Source organism: Ambystoma mexicanum, chromosome 4q (assembly GCF_040938575.1).
Source record: "Ambystoma mexicanum isolate Mex_15411 chromosome 4q, UKY_AmexF1_1, whole genome shotgun sequence".
Taxonomy (NCBI): Eukaryota; Metazoa; Chordata; class Amphibia; order Caudata; family Ambystomatidae; genus Ambystoma; species Ambystoma mexicanum.
Window position 1 is genome coordinate 1,240,043,057 of NC_090928.1, and position 18,128 is coordinate 1,240,061,184.

Below are 18,128 nucleotides of genomic sequence, written 5' to 3' on the forward strand. Positions count from 1 at the left end.
CCCCGGGTAGGAGGAGTGAGGGCGGAGGGCGCTGCGCAGCCCCCGCTGGTCAGGTGGAGGTAGAGGGTTTCAGTACGGCCCCTCCTCGGTCAGCGCAAGGAGAGCCTAGAGGGCACAGCACAGCCCCTAGCAATGAGGATTCCAGGGTGGAGGACGGAACGCCTCGCCCGAGAGAAGAGGACCAGGCAGGGGTTTCCACAACCCCGCCGAGAAGACGTCAAAGGAGGGGCAGGGCGGACGCCCCGTGCTCGGAAGAAGATCATCAACTCAACTCGGGCAGGAGCTCGCATACGCAATAGTATTTAAGGGGTAATGAAGTGGGATGGGAGGAATATGTGGGGCAATGGGAAGTGGAAGATTATGGGGCGGAAAGGGAAAGGGGGGAGGAGAGAAGAAGCTTGAGTTGGGATAGGGAAGGGGAAGTGCAGGGTGGACGGGGAGGAAAGGGTCAGGGGAACTATTGGCTGGGTGAGTGTGCTGACATGTTTTGTCCCGGCAGTAGGAGCCCTCTAAGAAAGGAGAGGAGGAGCATCGGTGTGGACGCCAGACCACAGGCGGCAGGTGTGGAAAGAGGTGAGCGGGAAAGGGAAAGGTCATCTGCATGGCAGAGAGGGGTCGCAAGAAGGGGGACAGGGGATGAAGGGTCTGGACTGCAAAGTGTAAGGAAAGAAGTTGGTGTGCAGGCCATTGGAGCCGCGGGGGTTGAGAAGAGCATTTGCTCAGTGGAGGTCCAAACGGACAAGGTGGTGGAGCCATTGGTGCTCGAAGTGCAAGCCGGAAAAGATAAGGAGTGTGAAGTGAAAAGAAAGGAGAAAAAATTGCCATACATGGGGATAACAAAACCATTGGGGGCGCACTTGGTGGCAGCGACCAGGGAGAAGATTCAGGCAGGGGAATTTGTGGATGTCTTTAAATTGCTCCATAGGGAAGTGAGAGCAAAGGAGGGGTCTAAGGAGGAAGAGAGGGAACTGGCTTCACGCCCAAGGGTCCCGGTGACTATTGAGAATTGGACGTCGGCGTTTATCATTTATGCCAGTGTGTACTGTGAAAAATTCCCGGAGCGTTGCGTGGCCCTGCTTAAATATATGGATATAATAAGGATGGCTTTCACGAGTTTTGTGGATTTTGCCTGGGTACGCTATGATGAGGAATTCAGAGCGAGAATGGCGGAGGACAGTCAGGCGGTCTGGGGGGAGATAGACATGGATCTTTGGCTGCAATGGATGGCTCCAACGAGGCCTGCCCCGACATTGCACACAGCAAGTGGGCTGCCTGTGCCTTACCGGCCCTTTCTTGGTCGCCCCGCCCATGAGGGGGTGGGGGGATGAGGCGGAGGACAGCCCTCGACAGCAAGTTGGGCGTTCAATAAAGAAGGCTGCACGAGGTGGATGTGCAAATTTAAACACGAGTGCAGCAGGTGTGCGGGTCGGCATCCGGTTACAGATTGTTTTCAGGCAGGGGACAGTGGGTCAGGGCGAGGAGCGGGGCAAGGAAGTGGGGGGGAAGGACCGCATGCCAGGTAAATTGGGGTGTGCTGGTAGGTCGGGCTCAGTTTAACGTAAAAGGAGGGGGGGGGCACAAGGTTTGTTGAAAGGTTTTTGGAGGCGACTTAAAGGGGGTAGGAGAAGGGTGAGGAGGAAGAAGCGTAGGTAGGGGAGGGGCGCAGGGGGATGTAACTGTGGAAATTGTTAAGGGGTGGTGGCCGTTGTTTGGAGGGCATGGACGACGGTGGCGAAGCCCTCACTCTTGCCGCACGACAAGGTGAGTAAGCTTCAGGCTGCATGGACGGAGGTGCGGGAGCGCCTCTGGTGCAGCAAGGGGAAGTGATGAGCTGGGTCTGCATGGACGTGGGTGCACTAGGGCCCTTGGTGCAGCTGGGGGAAAGAAGTGGAGCAACGAAGCAAGGTGCTGGAAGAGGAATTTATGTGGAATGGACTGCATGGACGGGGGCACAGGTTTGGCCCCTGGTGCAGCGGTGGAGAGGAGTAAGGCAGAAAAGGGGCCTGCATGGACGGGGGTGTACTAGGGCCCCTGGTGCAGGTGGGAAACAGGTGGTAAAGGACGCAAGGATCTTGAAAATTAGTTATAAGGAAGGGACTGCATGGACGGGGGTGCAGGTTTGGCCCCTGGTGCAGTGGCGAGAGGAGCAATAAAGTAAAGGGCCTGCATGGACGGGGGTGCACGTGGGCCCCCGGTGCAGGGGGGGGCAACGCAGGGCCAATATTAATAAGGTGATGGAAAGTGGGAGGGCCAAGGGGGAGCAGGGGGGTAATAGTTTAGAGGAAAAAGGGGGTCTAAGTGGGTTTAGGTGTATTGTTTAAAGGTTAGGTGAAAGGGGCGAAATATAGGGGGACGGTAGGAGAAGACCTGAGGTGTTTCCGGAGAGGGTTAAGGAGATGGCCAGAAAGGATAGGGTACTGAGGAGGTGTTACTAGTGGTGTGGGAAAGGTTAGGAGGTTGGAACTCATTCATTTAGGAGGGGTGCAGCATCTAAAAGTAGCAGGCTGGGCTATTAAGAGGAGTAGGTGAAAAGGTTGGGACGCTGGGAGTAAGGGAGATACAAAGGGTATGTCAGGGACCGGGGCAAACGGAATGTCTTTATAGAATTTTTTCAGTAGGTAGCAGGAGTGTAGCATTTATTAGGATGTTGTTGATTTGTAAGTGATTTTGTAATTTCTTTTTCAGATGCTGCTAGGAGGTCCGTTCAGATGTCAAAAATCTGTTTTTTGGGACATTCTAGGGTTAAGTGGGCGGGGAAAGAAATTGAGAAAAGGGTTGTTGGCAGGCAACTGGGGTGCAACTATAAAGATGTTGCGGTAAGATGTCCGGGTTTGGGGGGCTGGGATGGGATTAGTTGCTTCCTATGTTGGCTGGGGTGAGGGAAAGCTATGGGCTTTCAGATGGGGGGGATTAGTCTTGCTGGGGAAAATGATCTGGTAAGGGATACGGGTGTGGCTCTTCTTAGGTTCTGGGCTGGGAGACTGGGTAAAAAGTTTGAGGCAGAAAAGTTTGGGGGGGTGGGGAAGAAAGAACTCCTCGGGGGAGGGTTTTTCTGGTGCCGGGGGCATGGCCCCTTTTGATGTGGGGGGAGGGAAGCACAATGGGGGAATGACACGGGAAAGGATGGGGTGGCGCTGTTTGCACAAGCAGGCCACCCCGGGGGAACAGGTATTGAGCGTGGAGGGGCATGGCCCCTGGGAGAAAGCGGGACGCCTGGAAAAGGGGCAAGGAGACGGTAGGATCCAAGGGATCATTAGGGAGGAATTGGGTTATTTAATTATTTAATTGTTGGGGGGAAATTAAAATGAAAATGTTTAATTTATTTAATTGGTTGTTAAAATATTTCTTTAGTTTGTTAGGCCATGGAGCCAGTTAAGCGTTTGATTGTAAGCTTTGGCCTGTCACATTAAAGCGACCTTTTCCACTTTTAAATGAGTCTGGGTTTTTGTGCAGTAAGCCAAAAGGCGCATTTTTCCTCAGATTATAATTATTAGTTGTCGAGCATAGTTTACTGGGCATAGTCCGTTTTTCAGATCCCTTGATCAGAAGGTCTGTCAGGTACACTAATCCCAGATATGGCTCAGGTCCTTAGCAATCAGTGAGCAAGGCGGGAAACGTCTAGTCTTCCCTGGCGTTTATGCGGTGCAAAGTGTGAAATCTTTACAAGAGACGTCTTCAGCCGTTTAACTCACCACTCAGTCGGGAGACTCGAGAGCAGGAGGCACTAATCGAGTTAAAGGTTGGGTGGGGAGGGGATAAACTGAATCCACTCCCACCCCTTCAGCCCTCACCAAACACCAAACACTTGGCCCCCACAACTGACGCAAGCACTTCGCGCCTGTGCCGGTTTTAAAACAGGGAACTCCTTTTTCCTTAAAGGGCCGGTGGTTAGCGTCATCTCGCTGCTTTGTCGAGCTTGCAGTTTTGCAGCGTTGTAGTTGGAGACTTCACAATAGGAGGCTTCTCCGCCATAGTCCACACCAAACACTGGGCTCTTACACTTCGCACACTAAGGCAGGGATTAGGAGTTTCCTGAGTTTATACAGAAATGGTCATGTGCAGCAATTAGTGTAACTCGTGGAAGTATTGGTAGGGTATTTATTGAACTGATAAGAAATGTGCAGTGCGGTGTGCAATGGATGCGGATATCTAGAAATACTGCATGTAAGGTGTCCGTGAATCCTCACGCAGGATTACCCTTTTAGCCCATTTCTACTCTCGTTTTGAGGCTGGAAATGGTTGGTCTACAGCAGCAGACTCTACTGCTCCTGTAGTGTTTAAAATGCAGAAAAGGGTCACGATTGAGCCTTCTCTGCATTCCACTGGCGATGGACTCCCTCGCGGATCCCTTTTCTGTGCAGGGAGAGGCTGTTCGGGGCATACACATGGCTAGAGCCAAGGAGAACACGTGGCACTGCTTGGAACATTGCATGTAGTTCATTCTCATCACTTCATCATTTAGAGGTCAGCAAAAAGAGGAAGTATTACTGCCCAGTTTCACTGTTTCCACGCAAGAAACCAAGGAGTCGTGGGGGAGGGCAATGGCAGACCAGTTCGGCTGTGTGGTCTTTCTTCACTTTCTATCGTGATGTACATTCTGGGAGGCAGGTGCATACACCGCGAGGCAAATGGTTCTAAGTCCCAAGACTGTTCTTTTAAATGCAAATGAAAGCTGCCCGGTGCACTTCTATCCAGCACATTCGGCACAACTGCCCTGCAGGCTCCAGCGCGCATGCACGGGTACTCTTTGTTTCTGGGGCTGGCTGTGTTCAATGATTCGATGTATGCAGCAGTCTCAAAGCACCCACAAGCTGCCGTCAAGTGGAATGTAGAGCCTAGACACTACACCGGAAACATGGTTCAAAATCTGCACTGCCCACTAGCCAATGGCCACTGATTGATTCTTGGTAAGAAGTGTTGTTCATGGAGAGAATTCAGGGTGCGGGGGACTTTTTATGCCTGGCTGGCTCGTTAGTAACTTGGAGCACTTCCTGTAGCCCTCGGCTCCTTCCAATGAAGGCAGGATAGCGCATTCTCTTCAGTCATGACGTCAGCAGACTTCCAGCCATCAGACTTGCAACTGTTTTCAAGATGATCTGCTCAGTCCACAAACGCAAAAACAATTCTCCAAACTTGAGTCAACGCTGCCCGGCACAGTCATATAATTGGCTCGAAATACTCCATTGAAGTGCTGAGCCAAGAGTGGGCGTGGCAACGTTTTATTTTGACAGGAACAGGAGAGGCTGCGCTCATTTTTCAGCAACCACACCTCGTCTATGCCTCCAGGCGCGGGAAAGAGTGTGAGGAGAGTAAAAGCAGACAAGACTCTGCTTATCCAGTTCACGAGATTCTCCTACGCCCACAAAGTCAGGAACTCGTGGCCCAGGGCTAGGTTTCTTGACTTACAGACTTGGGTGCTTCCTCTCTCCCTCCCCTTCCCCCTAGCTGCGGCCACCTTGGTTTCACTCTGCTCCTCTGGCATCCTCCTGCATGCTCCAAAGCAAGTGATTAGCACCAGTGCACCAGGAGTTGGGGTGATCATGGGCTGGGGGTGTCAGTCACTGGGGGCTCCACGGTTCCAGGCCCCTTGCTGTCTTTTATAAACTCTTGCAATCACATAGTTGGGTCCAATTTCTACAACTGAAGGAGAGTCAAGGCATGGATGACGGGGGAAAAGAGGTGTCCACAGTGAAAGCTGGTCACCCCCGGCACACCAAGAGCAGCACAACCCAAGGAGGTGACCGCTGGAAGGTTTAGAATTATTCAGAACCTTTGGCATCACTCTGCGCAACCCTCCAGAAAATCGTTTTTCAGCCTGCCACGACATTACAGAAAGGGGAAGACCATATGCAGATCAGGCTTGGTGCCCATGCTAAAAGGGGCAGCCCAGTCCAAACTGCTGGCACACATCTCTTCTGCACAATACCACAAGCAACCACATACATGTTTCAGCCTAATTGGGCTTCATCAGAGCTCCATGTTGAGCAAACCTTCTGGATGAAAACTAGAATCCCTGTGGTCGAGCTGTGGCAACTTCCCCAACCAAGTAGTACACACAGTTCACAACAAGACAAGCAATTCACTCTCAGCAACAGAGCAGGAGCTGGTGCGCACTCTCACCTTGGGCAGAAAGGCGACGGGACAACAGGATACAAATCAAGGACACGATCTGGAGGCAGGAACCCCTGTGCATGGTCAGCGCGGCGCCAGCAGAGCTAACACCTGGAAGGATAAGACAAATGGAGATAATGTAGCCGGGCACACAGAGAATGCCATATCTGCAGCAGGCAGCCCTGCCCACTGCCACATCCCACAATGGCACTTAAGCACTGCCCCTCGCATCTTTGCAATGCATATCTCAGCCCTTCAGCCTTTAGAGGTTGCTAAATTGAGTAGCATTACATTGGGAGACATGAACAACCAGGATTACAGTGATGTGAAGCAAGCAGAATCAAGCATGACACGCCATCGGAAACCTGACATGATCAGTGGCCTCCTGAGAAGAACAAGAGGCCATGGGGTGGCACATGCAGGTTGGGGGAGGATGTGTCATTAGAAGCCGTCTGTGCCAGCACTCGTGGAAGGGAGCGGGTGCAGGTGACAATCATGGCCCTTATAGGAGGTGCTTCCAACAGAGAGTGGACAGTAGTAAGTGGTAAAACCAACCTAGCACAAGAGCTCTAGGACCACTTTGAGTTTGGTGTGGACATAGGCAGCCCCAGACTGGCCTATAGAGCAATGGCCCAACCAAAAATGCTGGCGTGGGCCCGTTTGTTGGCCAGTTTGATGAGTTGCTTAACTATGCAGCTAATAGTTTTGACCAGTGTTGCTGAAAAAGATTCTTTAAAATGCACAGTTTCCATCACATTTTATCCCAAAACTCCCCGTTGGGTACTCTTCAAACAGTGTCACAAAAGGAATGAATGGCCATTTGCGACCGTGGGACACACTGGTGCCCGAGACAATTGCATGGCCCAGACCCCCCCCCCTCCCCACACACACACACACACACACACACAGTCCATGTTTGCAGGCTGGTAAACAAACCAAGGAAAATGACGGTGTGCTCCACCTGCCAAATCTGATCTAATCCCTCTGCAAGCCACAACACTACTATTTCGGAGACTCACCCCCACCCGCCAGCGCGGCACGTTCACCGGCTTACGAGCACAATACCTCATGGTTCACGAATGCACACAGCAGCCTCTGACATAGCACCCTTGCCACGCTGCTGCAAATGCGTCAGGGCAATGGATTGGGCGCAAAGACTTGACACAGCAGTTCCATGGGTCATCACAAAGCGTTCACACAGAATGCCAAGCCTGCCTCCCCGACTGCTCTTCTCCTGGACTGTGCTGCCAGACAGAAAGGAAGATCCACTCTGCAGTCCTTGCAGGGCTAGGATCTATGGGGCAGTGACCAACTACAGGGCAATGTGCCACCGAGCGGCTCCTAGTGGCATCCGATAGACACCGCGCAGTGGAGCTCGCGTGGTCCACGGACCCCTCGATTATCTGATGCTGTGCGTGGCGGCCTGTGTTCTTTTTCTACTGCTATCGCTGTCCCTATGGGGAGGCACGAGGGATCCATAACACGCAAGAGTAGGAAGCTCCCCCTAGCTTGACTTCACAGCAGCCTAACATGAAAAAGCACACTGCAGAACCAACGCCATATCCCCTTGTTGCCGACGCCATACTCTCCACAGGGAAGAGCAGTCTACATTACATCCCGCAGTCTGACGGGGAACAGGCAAGGAGGAGAAACCTATCCTGTTCAGTGTGTTACTCTTGTCAGGGTACATTAAGGGGGCGCATCCTAGGATCATACTTTGCAGATCACTCGCCGTCTCCGGAAGCTCTTCACTCTGAATGGCAGCTAAAAGCAACACGGTACTTGTAAGGGCTGCCACATACCTGGGGGGGGGGGGATGGCTTCCAATGTGGTAAATGGAGGTGGGGAACCAAGCGCTGAACTGCAGCATGCTAGACCATGTATGGGGAAGGTCTGCTCACTACCCATCCACAGCACCAGTCAAACAAGTCTGCAACACTGAACCCTTTCCCTGTCCCTTTAGCGAAGAGCAATTGCTGCAGCACAAAGCAAACCAATGGCCTCTGTAATTCCCCTTCAAGCCACTACACAGCCCTCCAGTTAACAGCGGAGCAGAGCCATGTCACCTTAAGGCTGAACCTCGAAAAAAGATTACAATGTGTAGTAGCTTCGCCTTTATCCAGTGTGTCAAGGGTGTTCCAGATTTTGAGCACAGCATTTTCTGTGCATAGCCGGCGTGCAATTCTGTCTTTGTAGTTGCTGAGATGGAGTTTTACTAGAAAAGATGCGTCTGGGAACTTAGAAATGATGGTGAATTAGGTTTGCTATTTTCCTTGGTACAGACATCAAGTGAAGCACCTGCGGGTTGTTGTGCTGCGGAGGTCTAGTTGTGTTTAGTTCAGAGTTTGAGAGGTGTGTGCACATGGGTGAGTTTCTTTTATAGGGTTGGTTAGTGGCGTCACGGTCTATTGTGTCCAGTCATTGTGTCCGGTCAAAGGATCGAATGCAAAAGGATCGAATGCAATATGGTCGAGTCAATAGGGCCTAAAACAAAAGGGTCGAATTCTTTTTTTTTTTGGGATTCCGTATGGGAAAAAAGGTGATTTTTATACCAAAAACAGGGGTTCAGGTGGGGAACCACCCCCCAAAAAAAAGAAACCCCGTCCCAAAAAAAAGAAATTGACCCTTTTGTTTTAGGTCCTTTTGATTCGACCCTATTGTATTTAGATCCTTTTGATTTGATCCATTGACCTACAACCACGGTCTAGATGTGACGTATGCTAACCTTCACAGTTCTCTCTCTATGCTAATATCTACAATTCTTTCTAGATGTGAGGCAAGGCTACTCTTCACAATTCTATCTTTATGTGGTGCATGCTTATCTTCACAATTCTATCTAGATGTGACACAAGGCTAATCTTCACAATTCTATCTAGATGTAACAGATGCTAATCTTAACAATTCTATTTTTATGTGGCGCATGCTAATCTTCACAATTCTATCTAGATGTGACGCAGGGCTAATCTTCAAAATTCTATCTAGATGTGGCGCATGCTAATCTTCAAAATTCTATCTAGATGTGGCGCATGCTAATCTTCACAATTCTATCTAGATGTGACGCAGGGCTAATCTTTACAATTCTATCTAGATGTGACGCATGCTAATATTCAAAATTCTAGCTAGATGTGACGCAAGGCTAATCTTCACAATTCTATCTAGATGTGAGGGGAGGCAAATCTTCACAATTCTATCTAGATGTGACCCATGCTAATCTTCACAAATCTATCTAGATGTGAGGGGAGGCAAATCTTCACAATTCTATCTAGATGTGGCGCATGCTAATCTTCACAATTCTATCTAGATGTGAGGGGAGGCAAATCTTCACAATTCTATCTAGATGTGAGGGGAGGCAAATCTTCACAATTCTATCTAGATGTGGCGCATGCTAATCTTCACAATTCTTTCTAGATGAAACGCAAATCTTCACAATTCTATCTAGATGTGACGCAAGGCTAATCTTCACAATTCTATCTAGATGTGACCCATGCTAATCTTCACAATTCTATTTTTATGTGGCGCATGCTAATCTTCACAATTCTATCTAGATGTGACGCAGGGCTAATCTTCAAAATTCTATCTAGATGTGAGGGAAGGCTAATCTTCACAATTCTATCTAGATGTGGCACATGCTAATCTTCACAATTCTTTCTAGATGTAACGCAAGGCTAATCTTCACAATTCTATCTAGATGTGACGCATGCTAATATTCACAATTCTATCTAGATGTGTCGCATGCTAATCTTCAGAATTCTATCTACATGTGATGCATGCTAATCTTCACAATCCTATCTTTATGTGGTGCATGCTTATCTTCACAATTCGATCTAGATGTGACGTAATGGTAATCTTCACAATTCTTTGTAGATGTGACGCATGCTTATCTTCACAATTCTATTTAGATGTGAGGCTATGCTTATCTTCACAATTCTATCTAGATGTGGTGCATGCTAATATTCATAATTCTATCTAGATGTGATGCATGCTAATATTCACAATTCTATCTAGATGTGACACATGCTAATCTTCACAATTCTATCTAGATGTGACGCATGCTAATCTTCACAATCCTATCTTTATGTGGTGCATGCCTATCTTCACAATTCGATCTAGATGTGACGTAATGGTAATCTTCACAATTCTTTGTAGATGTGACCCAATGCTGATCTTTACAATTCTAACTAGATGTGACGCATGCTTACCTTCACAATTCTATCTAGATGTGGTGCATGCTAATCTTCACAATTCTATCTAGATGTGACACATGCTAATATTCATAATTCTATCTATTTTTTTTTAAACTTTATTTTTTGAAGTTTTCAACACATCAAATAACAGGTGCTCCTTCCTGGTGCACTAAAAAAATAGCAGTCAGAGGTAGGAAAGGGATAAGACCAGTTGAAGAGAGGGTGAGGAAAAGAGGGAAAAGAGCAGAAAATAGTTTAACATTTCCCGTTTACAGGTTCAACTACATTGCCTCACTTCCCCGCCCCATCGTCCACATCTCCAGACATTAGAATGTTCCTTGATCAATGCCCAAAAGCATTGCGTTCCGAGTATCTAGCGAATTTCTGCCTCAGTTACCCCCATCAAGTTCAAGTGACTTCAATGTCAGACGAAACTGTACCATTTAACAAATATGTGATGTATGGCCCCCAGATGTCAGGAGGATGTGCATGTAATGGAAGAGTTTTTATAAACTCGCTCTCCACATCTTGGCAGTACGTTATGTCTTTTTTCCAGTCTTCAAATCTGGGCAGGGGTCCGCGGCTCCAAGCCATGGCTATTCCTCTACGCGCTAGTACCAGCAGGAGGCCTGTCAGCTTACGAGATGCAGGTTGCAGGTATTAGGTGAGACCCAGCAGGGGTGCCAGTGGTAGTGGGGCTACCTGTTCACCTATTATGTCAGCGATCATTCGTAACACCGAAGCCCAGAATCGTTGGACTCCTGGGCAGGCCCAGGCTAGGTGAAAAAAATCAGCCTGCCTCGCTGTACAGCGTTCACAGCGAGCCGACGCCTCTGGGTGATGTCGGTGCTTCTTGACGGGGGTATAGTACGTTTGATGTATAAAGTTGAAATGTATTAGTTTATATTGTGTGTTGACTGCAACTTTTTGAGTTTGCCGTAATATGTACAACCAGTCCCCGATGCCTATAGACTCTTGAAGGGCGGATTCCCATTTCTGCTGTGTTTTAGCGTTAGGTGACATTGTGTCTGTCACTAGGGATTTATAAAGCAATGAGACCAACCTCCCCTCTCCTTCCGCCTGAATGGTGTTGTGCAGTAGGGCCCAAGTAGGTGGTTGTTGAGGGAACGAAGGGAACAATTTTTGTAGGGTATGGCGTAGTCTAAAGTATAGGAAGATATCTAGGGAAGTGTTCCCACCTCTGTCTTTGGCCATTTGCGGGGTAAGGAAGGTGCCCTCCGGGAAAACGTCTCCAAGGGAGTGAATATTAATCTTATCGGCCCATATTAGGAAAGCTTTTTCGTTCGTAAGTGGGATGCCTGGGATGAATCTGACAGGCAGCAGGGGAGAATATCTTATGCTCACACCGTACTTTGCAGCCATTTTTTTCCAGATTGTATATGTGGCCAAGACCGTGTTTAATGTATTATATGGAACTGGGATTTGGCTGACGATAACGGCGCTGAGCAAGTCGGGTGAAGCCAAAGCACGTTCCACCTGCACATGCGGGCGGACAAAGTGGGACGTGTACCAGTAACTCAAAAATTGTGCCTGAGCCGCCCAGTAGTATTTTTCTAAGTCTGGGAGGGCCAGGCCGCCCTTTGACGTTGGTAATACCAGGGTTTCGTATGCCCCACGTGCGGATTTCCCCACCCACAGTAGTTCCAGGACTGCGGATTTCACTTTCAGTAGAAAGGATTTGGGGAGAAGTAGCGGAATATTTGTGAACAAGTATAATAGCTTAGGCAAGATGACCATCTTTGTTAGCGAGGCCCTGCCCCAGAGCGTTAGCGGGAGGGTTTTCCACCTGTGTACTCGGTCCTGAATAGAATGGAGTGTGGACATATAGTTATCTTTATATATCTCGTGGTGATTTCATGACATGTATATACCTAAATATCGTACCCTTGTGTTTTCCCATTTGAAGCCGTAATCGTCCACAAATTCTACTGTGTTGGGGATCAGGGGGAATATCACCGACTTAGAGTGGTTGAATTTTAGACCCGACATATGCCCAAATCGTATGACACTCATTACTGGGTTGAGATTCTCCCGGGGGTCGCTGACAAACAATGCGACGTCATCAGCGTAGAGGGAGACTATTAATTTGTGGGGACCCAGCTTAAGGCCTCTATGTATTTGAAATTCACGCAATCTCGAAGCCAATGGCTCCATGACAAGAGCGAAAATCAGGGCGGAGAGTGGGCATCCCTGTCTCGTGCCACGTTCTAACGTTAAGGGCGAGGACCTGGTGTTTCCCATTATGACGTATGACCGAGGGTCGTTATACAGCAGGGACACCAGTTTAATGAAGAAGTTGCCTAAGCCCATCTGTCTCAGCGTTGCTAGCATAAATGGCCATTCTACAGAGTCAAATGCCTTCTCGGCGTCCAGGAATACTGCAATTGCCTGCTGTGTAGGGTTTAGGGCCTCGATGACGCCAAACAGGCGTCTGATACCATAGGTGGTGCTGCGGCCTGGGATAAATCCGGCTTGGTCCCCTATCACTAGAGCCGGCATCAGAGGGAGGAGTCTGGAGGCTAGGATTCTTGCGAGGATTTTACTGTCCAGGTTGATCAGCGAGATTGGTCTATAAGATGTGCACTCATCGGTGGGTTTGCCCTCTTTGTGCAACACTATTATATTAGCTTCACGGAGTGTGGGGGAAGGCTACCCCTCTCAATTGATTCCTCGTATACGCGAAGCAATATGGGGGCAAGGATAGCAGCGTGGGCCTTGTAGAATTCTCCGGTGAGTCTGTCGGGTCCTGGTGCTTTAGAGTTCGGGAGGGATTTGATCGCATCTAGGATCTCTTCTACCGTTATCGGAGCATTCAGTGGTTCTCGCAGGTCTGCCTCTACCCAATACAGACTAGTGTCGTCGAGATACTCCTTCAGGGAAGTAGGGTCTATCCTGCCTCTGGAGCTGTACAGGTTCTGATAAAAATCCCGGAATGCCGCGGCGATGTCCTTTTCTGAATATACCTGTTGACCAAGTGTGTCTCTGATGCATTCCACATGGGTCGGGGTCTTGTCTATAGATAATAGGCGAGCAAGCAGTGCGCCCGGTTTTGTGTCCCTCACCGTATTGCCGAACCAGATATTTGCGACTTAGGAATTTTCGTTCCCTTCCAGCTGTTTCTCTGAATTTCTGGAGTTCCTCCTTCAGCTCTACCTGTATTTGGGAGTTCGATGTTGAGACAGCTCTGAGTTCCAGCGCTTTTAAGCGACGTTCACTGTCAGACAGCTCTCTACGGATCTGTTTCAGTATACCATTTTCCTTGGCGAGGCATACGCCTCGAACAAAGCATTAAAGTGCTTCCCAGATGACACAGGTGGAGTCTACACTGCCTTGGTTTCTCTCGATGAAGGAGGTTATTTCTTGGCGAAGTTCATCTGCGAAAACAGCATCAGTGAGTGAGCCGGGCTTAAACCTCCAGTGTAGGCCTGGGACTGTTGCTCTTGCGAGAAAGACATCTAGTGTGACCATTGAGTGGTCGGAGTTTGTACGTGGCCAAATTCGGCTCATTCCCCAGGAGAATGGGCCGTGAGAGGACGCCATGATGTAATCAATTCGGGAGCTGGTATTGTGAACCGGTGAGTGAAATGTGAAGTCCCTCGCATCACGATTGTAGAGCCGCCATGTGTCAGTTATATTGAACGAGCGGCATATCTCACAGACTTGAATGCTTGCTTAAGACGGGTGTCTGGTTGTATTATGGGATTGTCGAGTGCTGGGTCCATTGGTGTGTTGAGATCGGCCCCCCGGATGATAGTTTCCGTGTTGATCTTCCCGAGTTAGTACATCACCCAGTTAAAATTGTCGTGGCCATCAGTGTTTGGAGCATAGGAGTTCACAATCACCACCTCCCTCCCTGCGATTATTCCCCTCACCAACAGAGCCCTGCCCTCAGTGTCTTTCTGGGACTCAATGAGACTGAAGCCTGACCTCCTGTCTATCAATATGGCGACTCCTCTGGCGAAGGATGAGTATGATGAAAAATACCTGTGGCAACCCCATGACTTGGCCCATTGGGTTTCTGTTGTTGGTAGGAGATGCGTTTCCTGGAGTATGGCGATAGTGACGTTGTGTCGGCGCAGGTATTGGAAGATTCTCCTGTTCTTTACTGGCTGTTTGCCGCCTCGTATATTCCAGGTGGCTATTCTAAGCATTGGTGCTGCCATTCGGGGGGTCGTACAAGTTCCCTACTTGTTAGGATGTAAAGGCGAGGCTGACAACCGGGGACACTGAAGCAAGTCAAGAATTTAAGATTTGGGTCATCAAGGACACATGGGTTAGGCGGCGAGAGCGGGGTGAGCAATGCGTAACTGTCGAACCAGAGTCCCTCCCACGTGTGGGCAACCCCCAACTGGCCCACGGTGTTCCCTCCCTTTGTAACTTTACTATAGACATTGCTGTGCCTGGGGCGTTAGTAGCCCACCAAGAGGGTGCCGGGCTTCCGTTGGCAACAGGAGTTTATTCCTGTGGTGACCATCGTGGTTGAAAAGAGGAGCGCATTAGCGACGGTCTCCCATTGCTGTAGTTCTTTGTTTACGGAGGGTTCCTTCTTACACGGTCTTCGCGCCGTGGTCTCGGATTGTTTCCACTGGGCCTACAGCCCACCCGATCCAGATAGTCGTTTGCCTCCTCGGGGGAGTTGAAAAATTGTGCCTTCCCTTCATGTTGAATGCGAAGTTTCGCCGGGTATAACATGGAATAAAGGATTTGATTGTCTTGTAGGCGTCGTTTGACAGATGCATAGGATCTTCTTTGTAATTGTACTGTTTGGGAGAAGTCAGGGAAAAACTGGATGGGGTCGCCGTCGTACTGCAATTTTCCTTTGATTCTGGCTACCCGGAGCACCGCATCTCGTTCTTTATAGTTCAGCAACCTTGCTATTATCGGTTTCGGGTGCATGCCTGGTGCCGGCCTGGAGCTCGGGATCCTGTGTGCTCTTTCTACGACAAATAACTGAGATAGTGACTCTTTCCCGAAGAGTGTCAGGCACATTTGTTCCACAAAATCCTCCATTTTGCCTGGAGGTTGTTGTTCCCTTACTCCTATAATCCTAATGTTATTCCTTCGGGAACAGCCCTCCAGATCTTCATTCTTAGGATTTACTACCTTCATCTGGGCTTCAAGTGTGGAGACCCGAGAGGTCAATGCTGTTGTTCCATCATCCAAGTCAGATACGCGTTGTTCTACATTATCAAGCCTATCTGCATGCTTATCAAGTCTATGCTGGAGCTGGTCTACCTTTGTTGATAGGGTGTCTAGCTTACACCCTAAGCCACTGATGCCGGCTTTCAGGTCCAACAGGATCTCCCTGATATCTTGATGTGGTGTTTGTTCCTTCGATAGTAGCGTGTCTGGTGTAGGTGATTCCGGCCTACTGCTGGTTGCGGGTTTTTGCTGGGAGTTCGATTCGATGTGTAGTTTCTTCTGGTTTTGTCTATTTTTCCCATGATAGCTTGGGGAGATGTTTGTGCTGGATCGGGTCTGGCTAGTGAAAGCGTCACAAGTCTTTGGAGGCGGGTGTGTGTACTCTCAGTTCGGCAAGCGGGCAGAGTGCGGCGACGGGCTCCCTCGCTGGATCTGAGTTGAGCGAAGCACTCCGATGCACTTTTATTGGGATACCCACGATCACAGCGGGCGCTGTAGGCAACGTTTTTCACCCCCTCCTCATTCTGTGAAAGGGGCCCGTGGTCAGGCCCCGCACCTTCCTTTTCGACGCTCGGCACGTTCACTTGGGTGACACGGATGGGGTGGGACGAGTTGACCCTGGTGGCAGCTCCGCTGCGCTGCGCAGCTCGGACTGGGAGGCCGTTTATAAACCCCAGCGCGGGTAGTCTGCAGTGCGGCGCTGTGTCTCTTCCTGGACCCTTGGATGGTGGAGTCGCCGCAGTGACCGGGTACGCCCCGCCTGGAGGCCTCGCAGGGGAGCCCCGGTCTGTCGGTTGAGTCCGCAAGGAGCCCGCACCGTGCAGGGGAAGTGGGGCCGCTCTGTTCAGCGGGCTCGTCGCTCTGCGCGTTCACACTGGTGTCCTCCTACCTGGAACAGCACCGCAATTCGGCTCCCCAGTCCACTGCACTGCCGGTCCTCCACCGGGCCGCCGCGGGGACGGAGACCGCTCGGTCTCTCTAGTGCTGCCTCGCACGCGTCGACCCGCCTTCTTGAGCGGCCCGATGCGCTGCCCCGCCGATCACGCGAGCGCTGGGCGTCCGCCGCGCGCGGTCGCACGAATACCCAGGGGACTTCGCTTCTGTCGTCAGGCGGCCTGTAGGCCTCGAATCCCAGAATATGTAGCGTGGGCCCCGGTCGCTCGAAGAGACGGGAGTTGGCTCAAAATGATCTGCGGGACGCCGCGAATGCATTCAGCGGCATACTGGAGCGGATAGACAACCACAGGAGCTGCGATGGAACAGGATTCATTAGAGCCCTACGGAGCTCTCTTAGGGAGCGGCCATCTTGGGTGCCTCTCATTCATAATTCTATCTAGATGTGATGCATGCTAATCTTCACAATTCTATCTAGATGTGACACATGCTAATATTCATAATTCTATCTAGATGTGGTGCATGCTAATCTTCACAATTCTATCTAGATGTGACACATGCTAATATTCATAATTCTATCTAGATTTGATGCATGCTAATATTCACAATTCTATCTAGATGTGACACATACTAATCTTCACAATTCTATCTAGATGTGAGGCAAGGCTAAACTTCACAGTTCCATCTAGATTTGAGGCAAGGCTAATCTTTGCAATTCTATCCAGATGTGGCGCATGCTGATCTTCACGATTCTATCTAGATGTGACACAAGGCTAATCTTCACAATTCAATCTAGATGTGACAAATGGCTAGTCCAGACACCTCTACACCACTCAAAACTGGCCAAGTGCAAACTGTGGCCGACTAACACAAATAGGCCAGAGGCAGAATATGGCTGAGTAACCCAGTTAGTCTGGATGCAAAATATGGTCACCTTACATAATGAGGCAGTTCCAAAATGGCTACCTTTTACAATTAGGTTAAATGACAACTATGGTTTATTAGCATAAATAGGCTGAATGCCTGAGGAAGTAAGATATTAGGTAATGGGAGTGGTTTTGTAGTTAATGAAATACAGTACAGTATACCTCATAAGCTACAACATACCTACCTTATCTGCCGCTGATGATGGAAGGCTGCAGGCTTCCCAGGCGAACACGGGAAACATGGATTGGAGTGGCTTCTTCGTGAGCTGCCCTTTGCCTCGAGGCCCTAAACTGAGGGCTTCCCGGGCAGAGGCTGCCCTGGGTGGCCGTACTAAGAAGGATCCAGGCAGTCAATGGGGGCGAGGGGCAGGCTAGGGCATAGTCCAAGCCAGAGTTAATAAGGGAACCCCACAGAACACGATGGGCGTTGTCTGAAGAAGTTAGTGATGTGGCTAATTGGTGATAGTTTGGCATTTAGGCTCATATGAAGAAACCTAGTATGCTCATTCTTTGCATACATGATTTATGAAGAACATAATGGCCTGAGCTAACAGACCTGAGCACTTTATGACCTCAGGAACCTGCACCAAAAAGTATCAGAAGCAAAAACAGAATCCCCGAGAAGGGGTTAGGGGAGAACACCCATGCTCTCCCAAAATCTCATGTGACTTAAAAACAAGGTTAGCCCCGTTTCGGGGTCTGTCCTCACCCAACTAATCTCATGTATCTGTAAGGTTGTTTGTCTCACAGAGGAACTGGTTGAGTAGAGCTGCTTAGCATCCTTGTTTCTCTTGTGGCACTACCCACTCCCTACACAAGTCCATGGTCCAAGCCTTGATAGTGGCTGGCA

General features: G+C 49.6%; 1 protein-coding gene across 2 annotated transcripts in view; it reads right to left on the minus strand.

The window, feature by feature from the left end:
• The window catches only part of DLK2 (delta like non-canonical Notch ligand 2), a 182,211-nt gene that overhangs the window by 100,487 nt on the left and 63,596 nt on the right, over nt 1-18,128 (minus strand). For both annotated transcript variants that reach the window (XM_069608806.1, XM_069608807.1), the window contains exon 2: nt 6,121-6,222. In XM_069608806.1, the coding sequence (XP_069464907.1) occupies nt 6,121-6,193 (73 nt within the window). In that variant the 5' untranslated portion in view covers nt 6,194-6,222. The remainder of the gene's footprint in view (nt 1-6,120; nt 6,223-18,128) is intronic.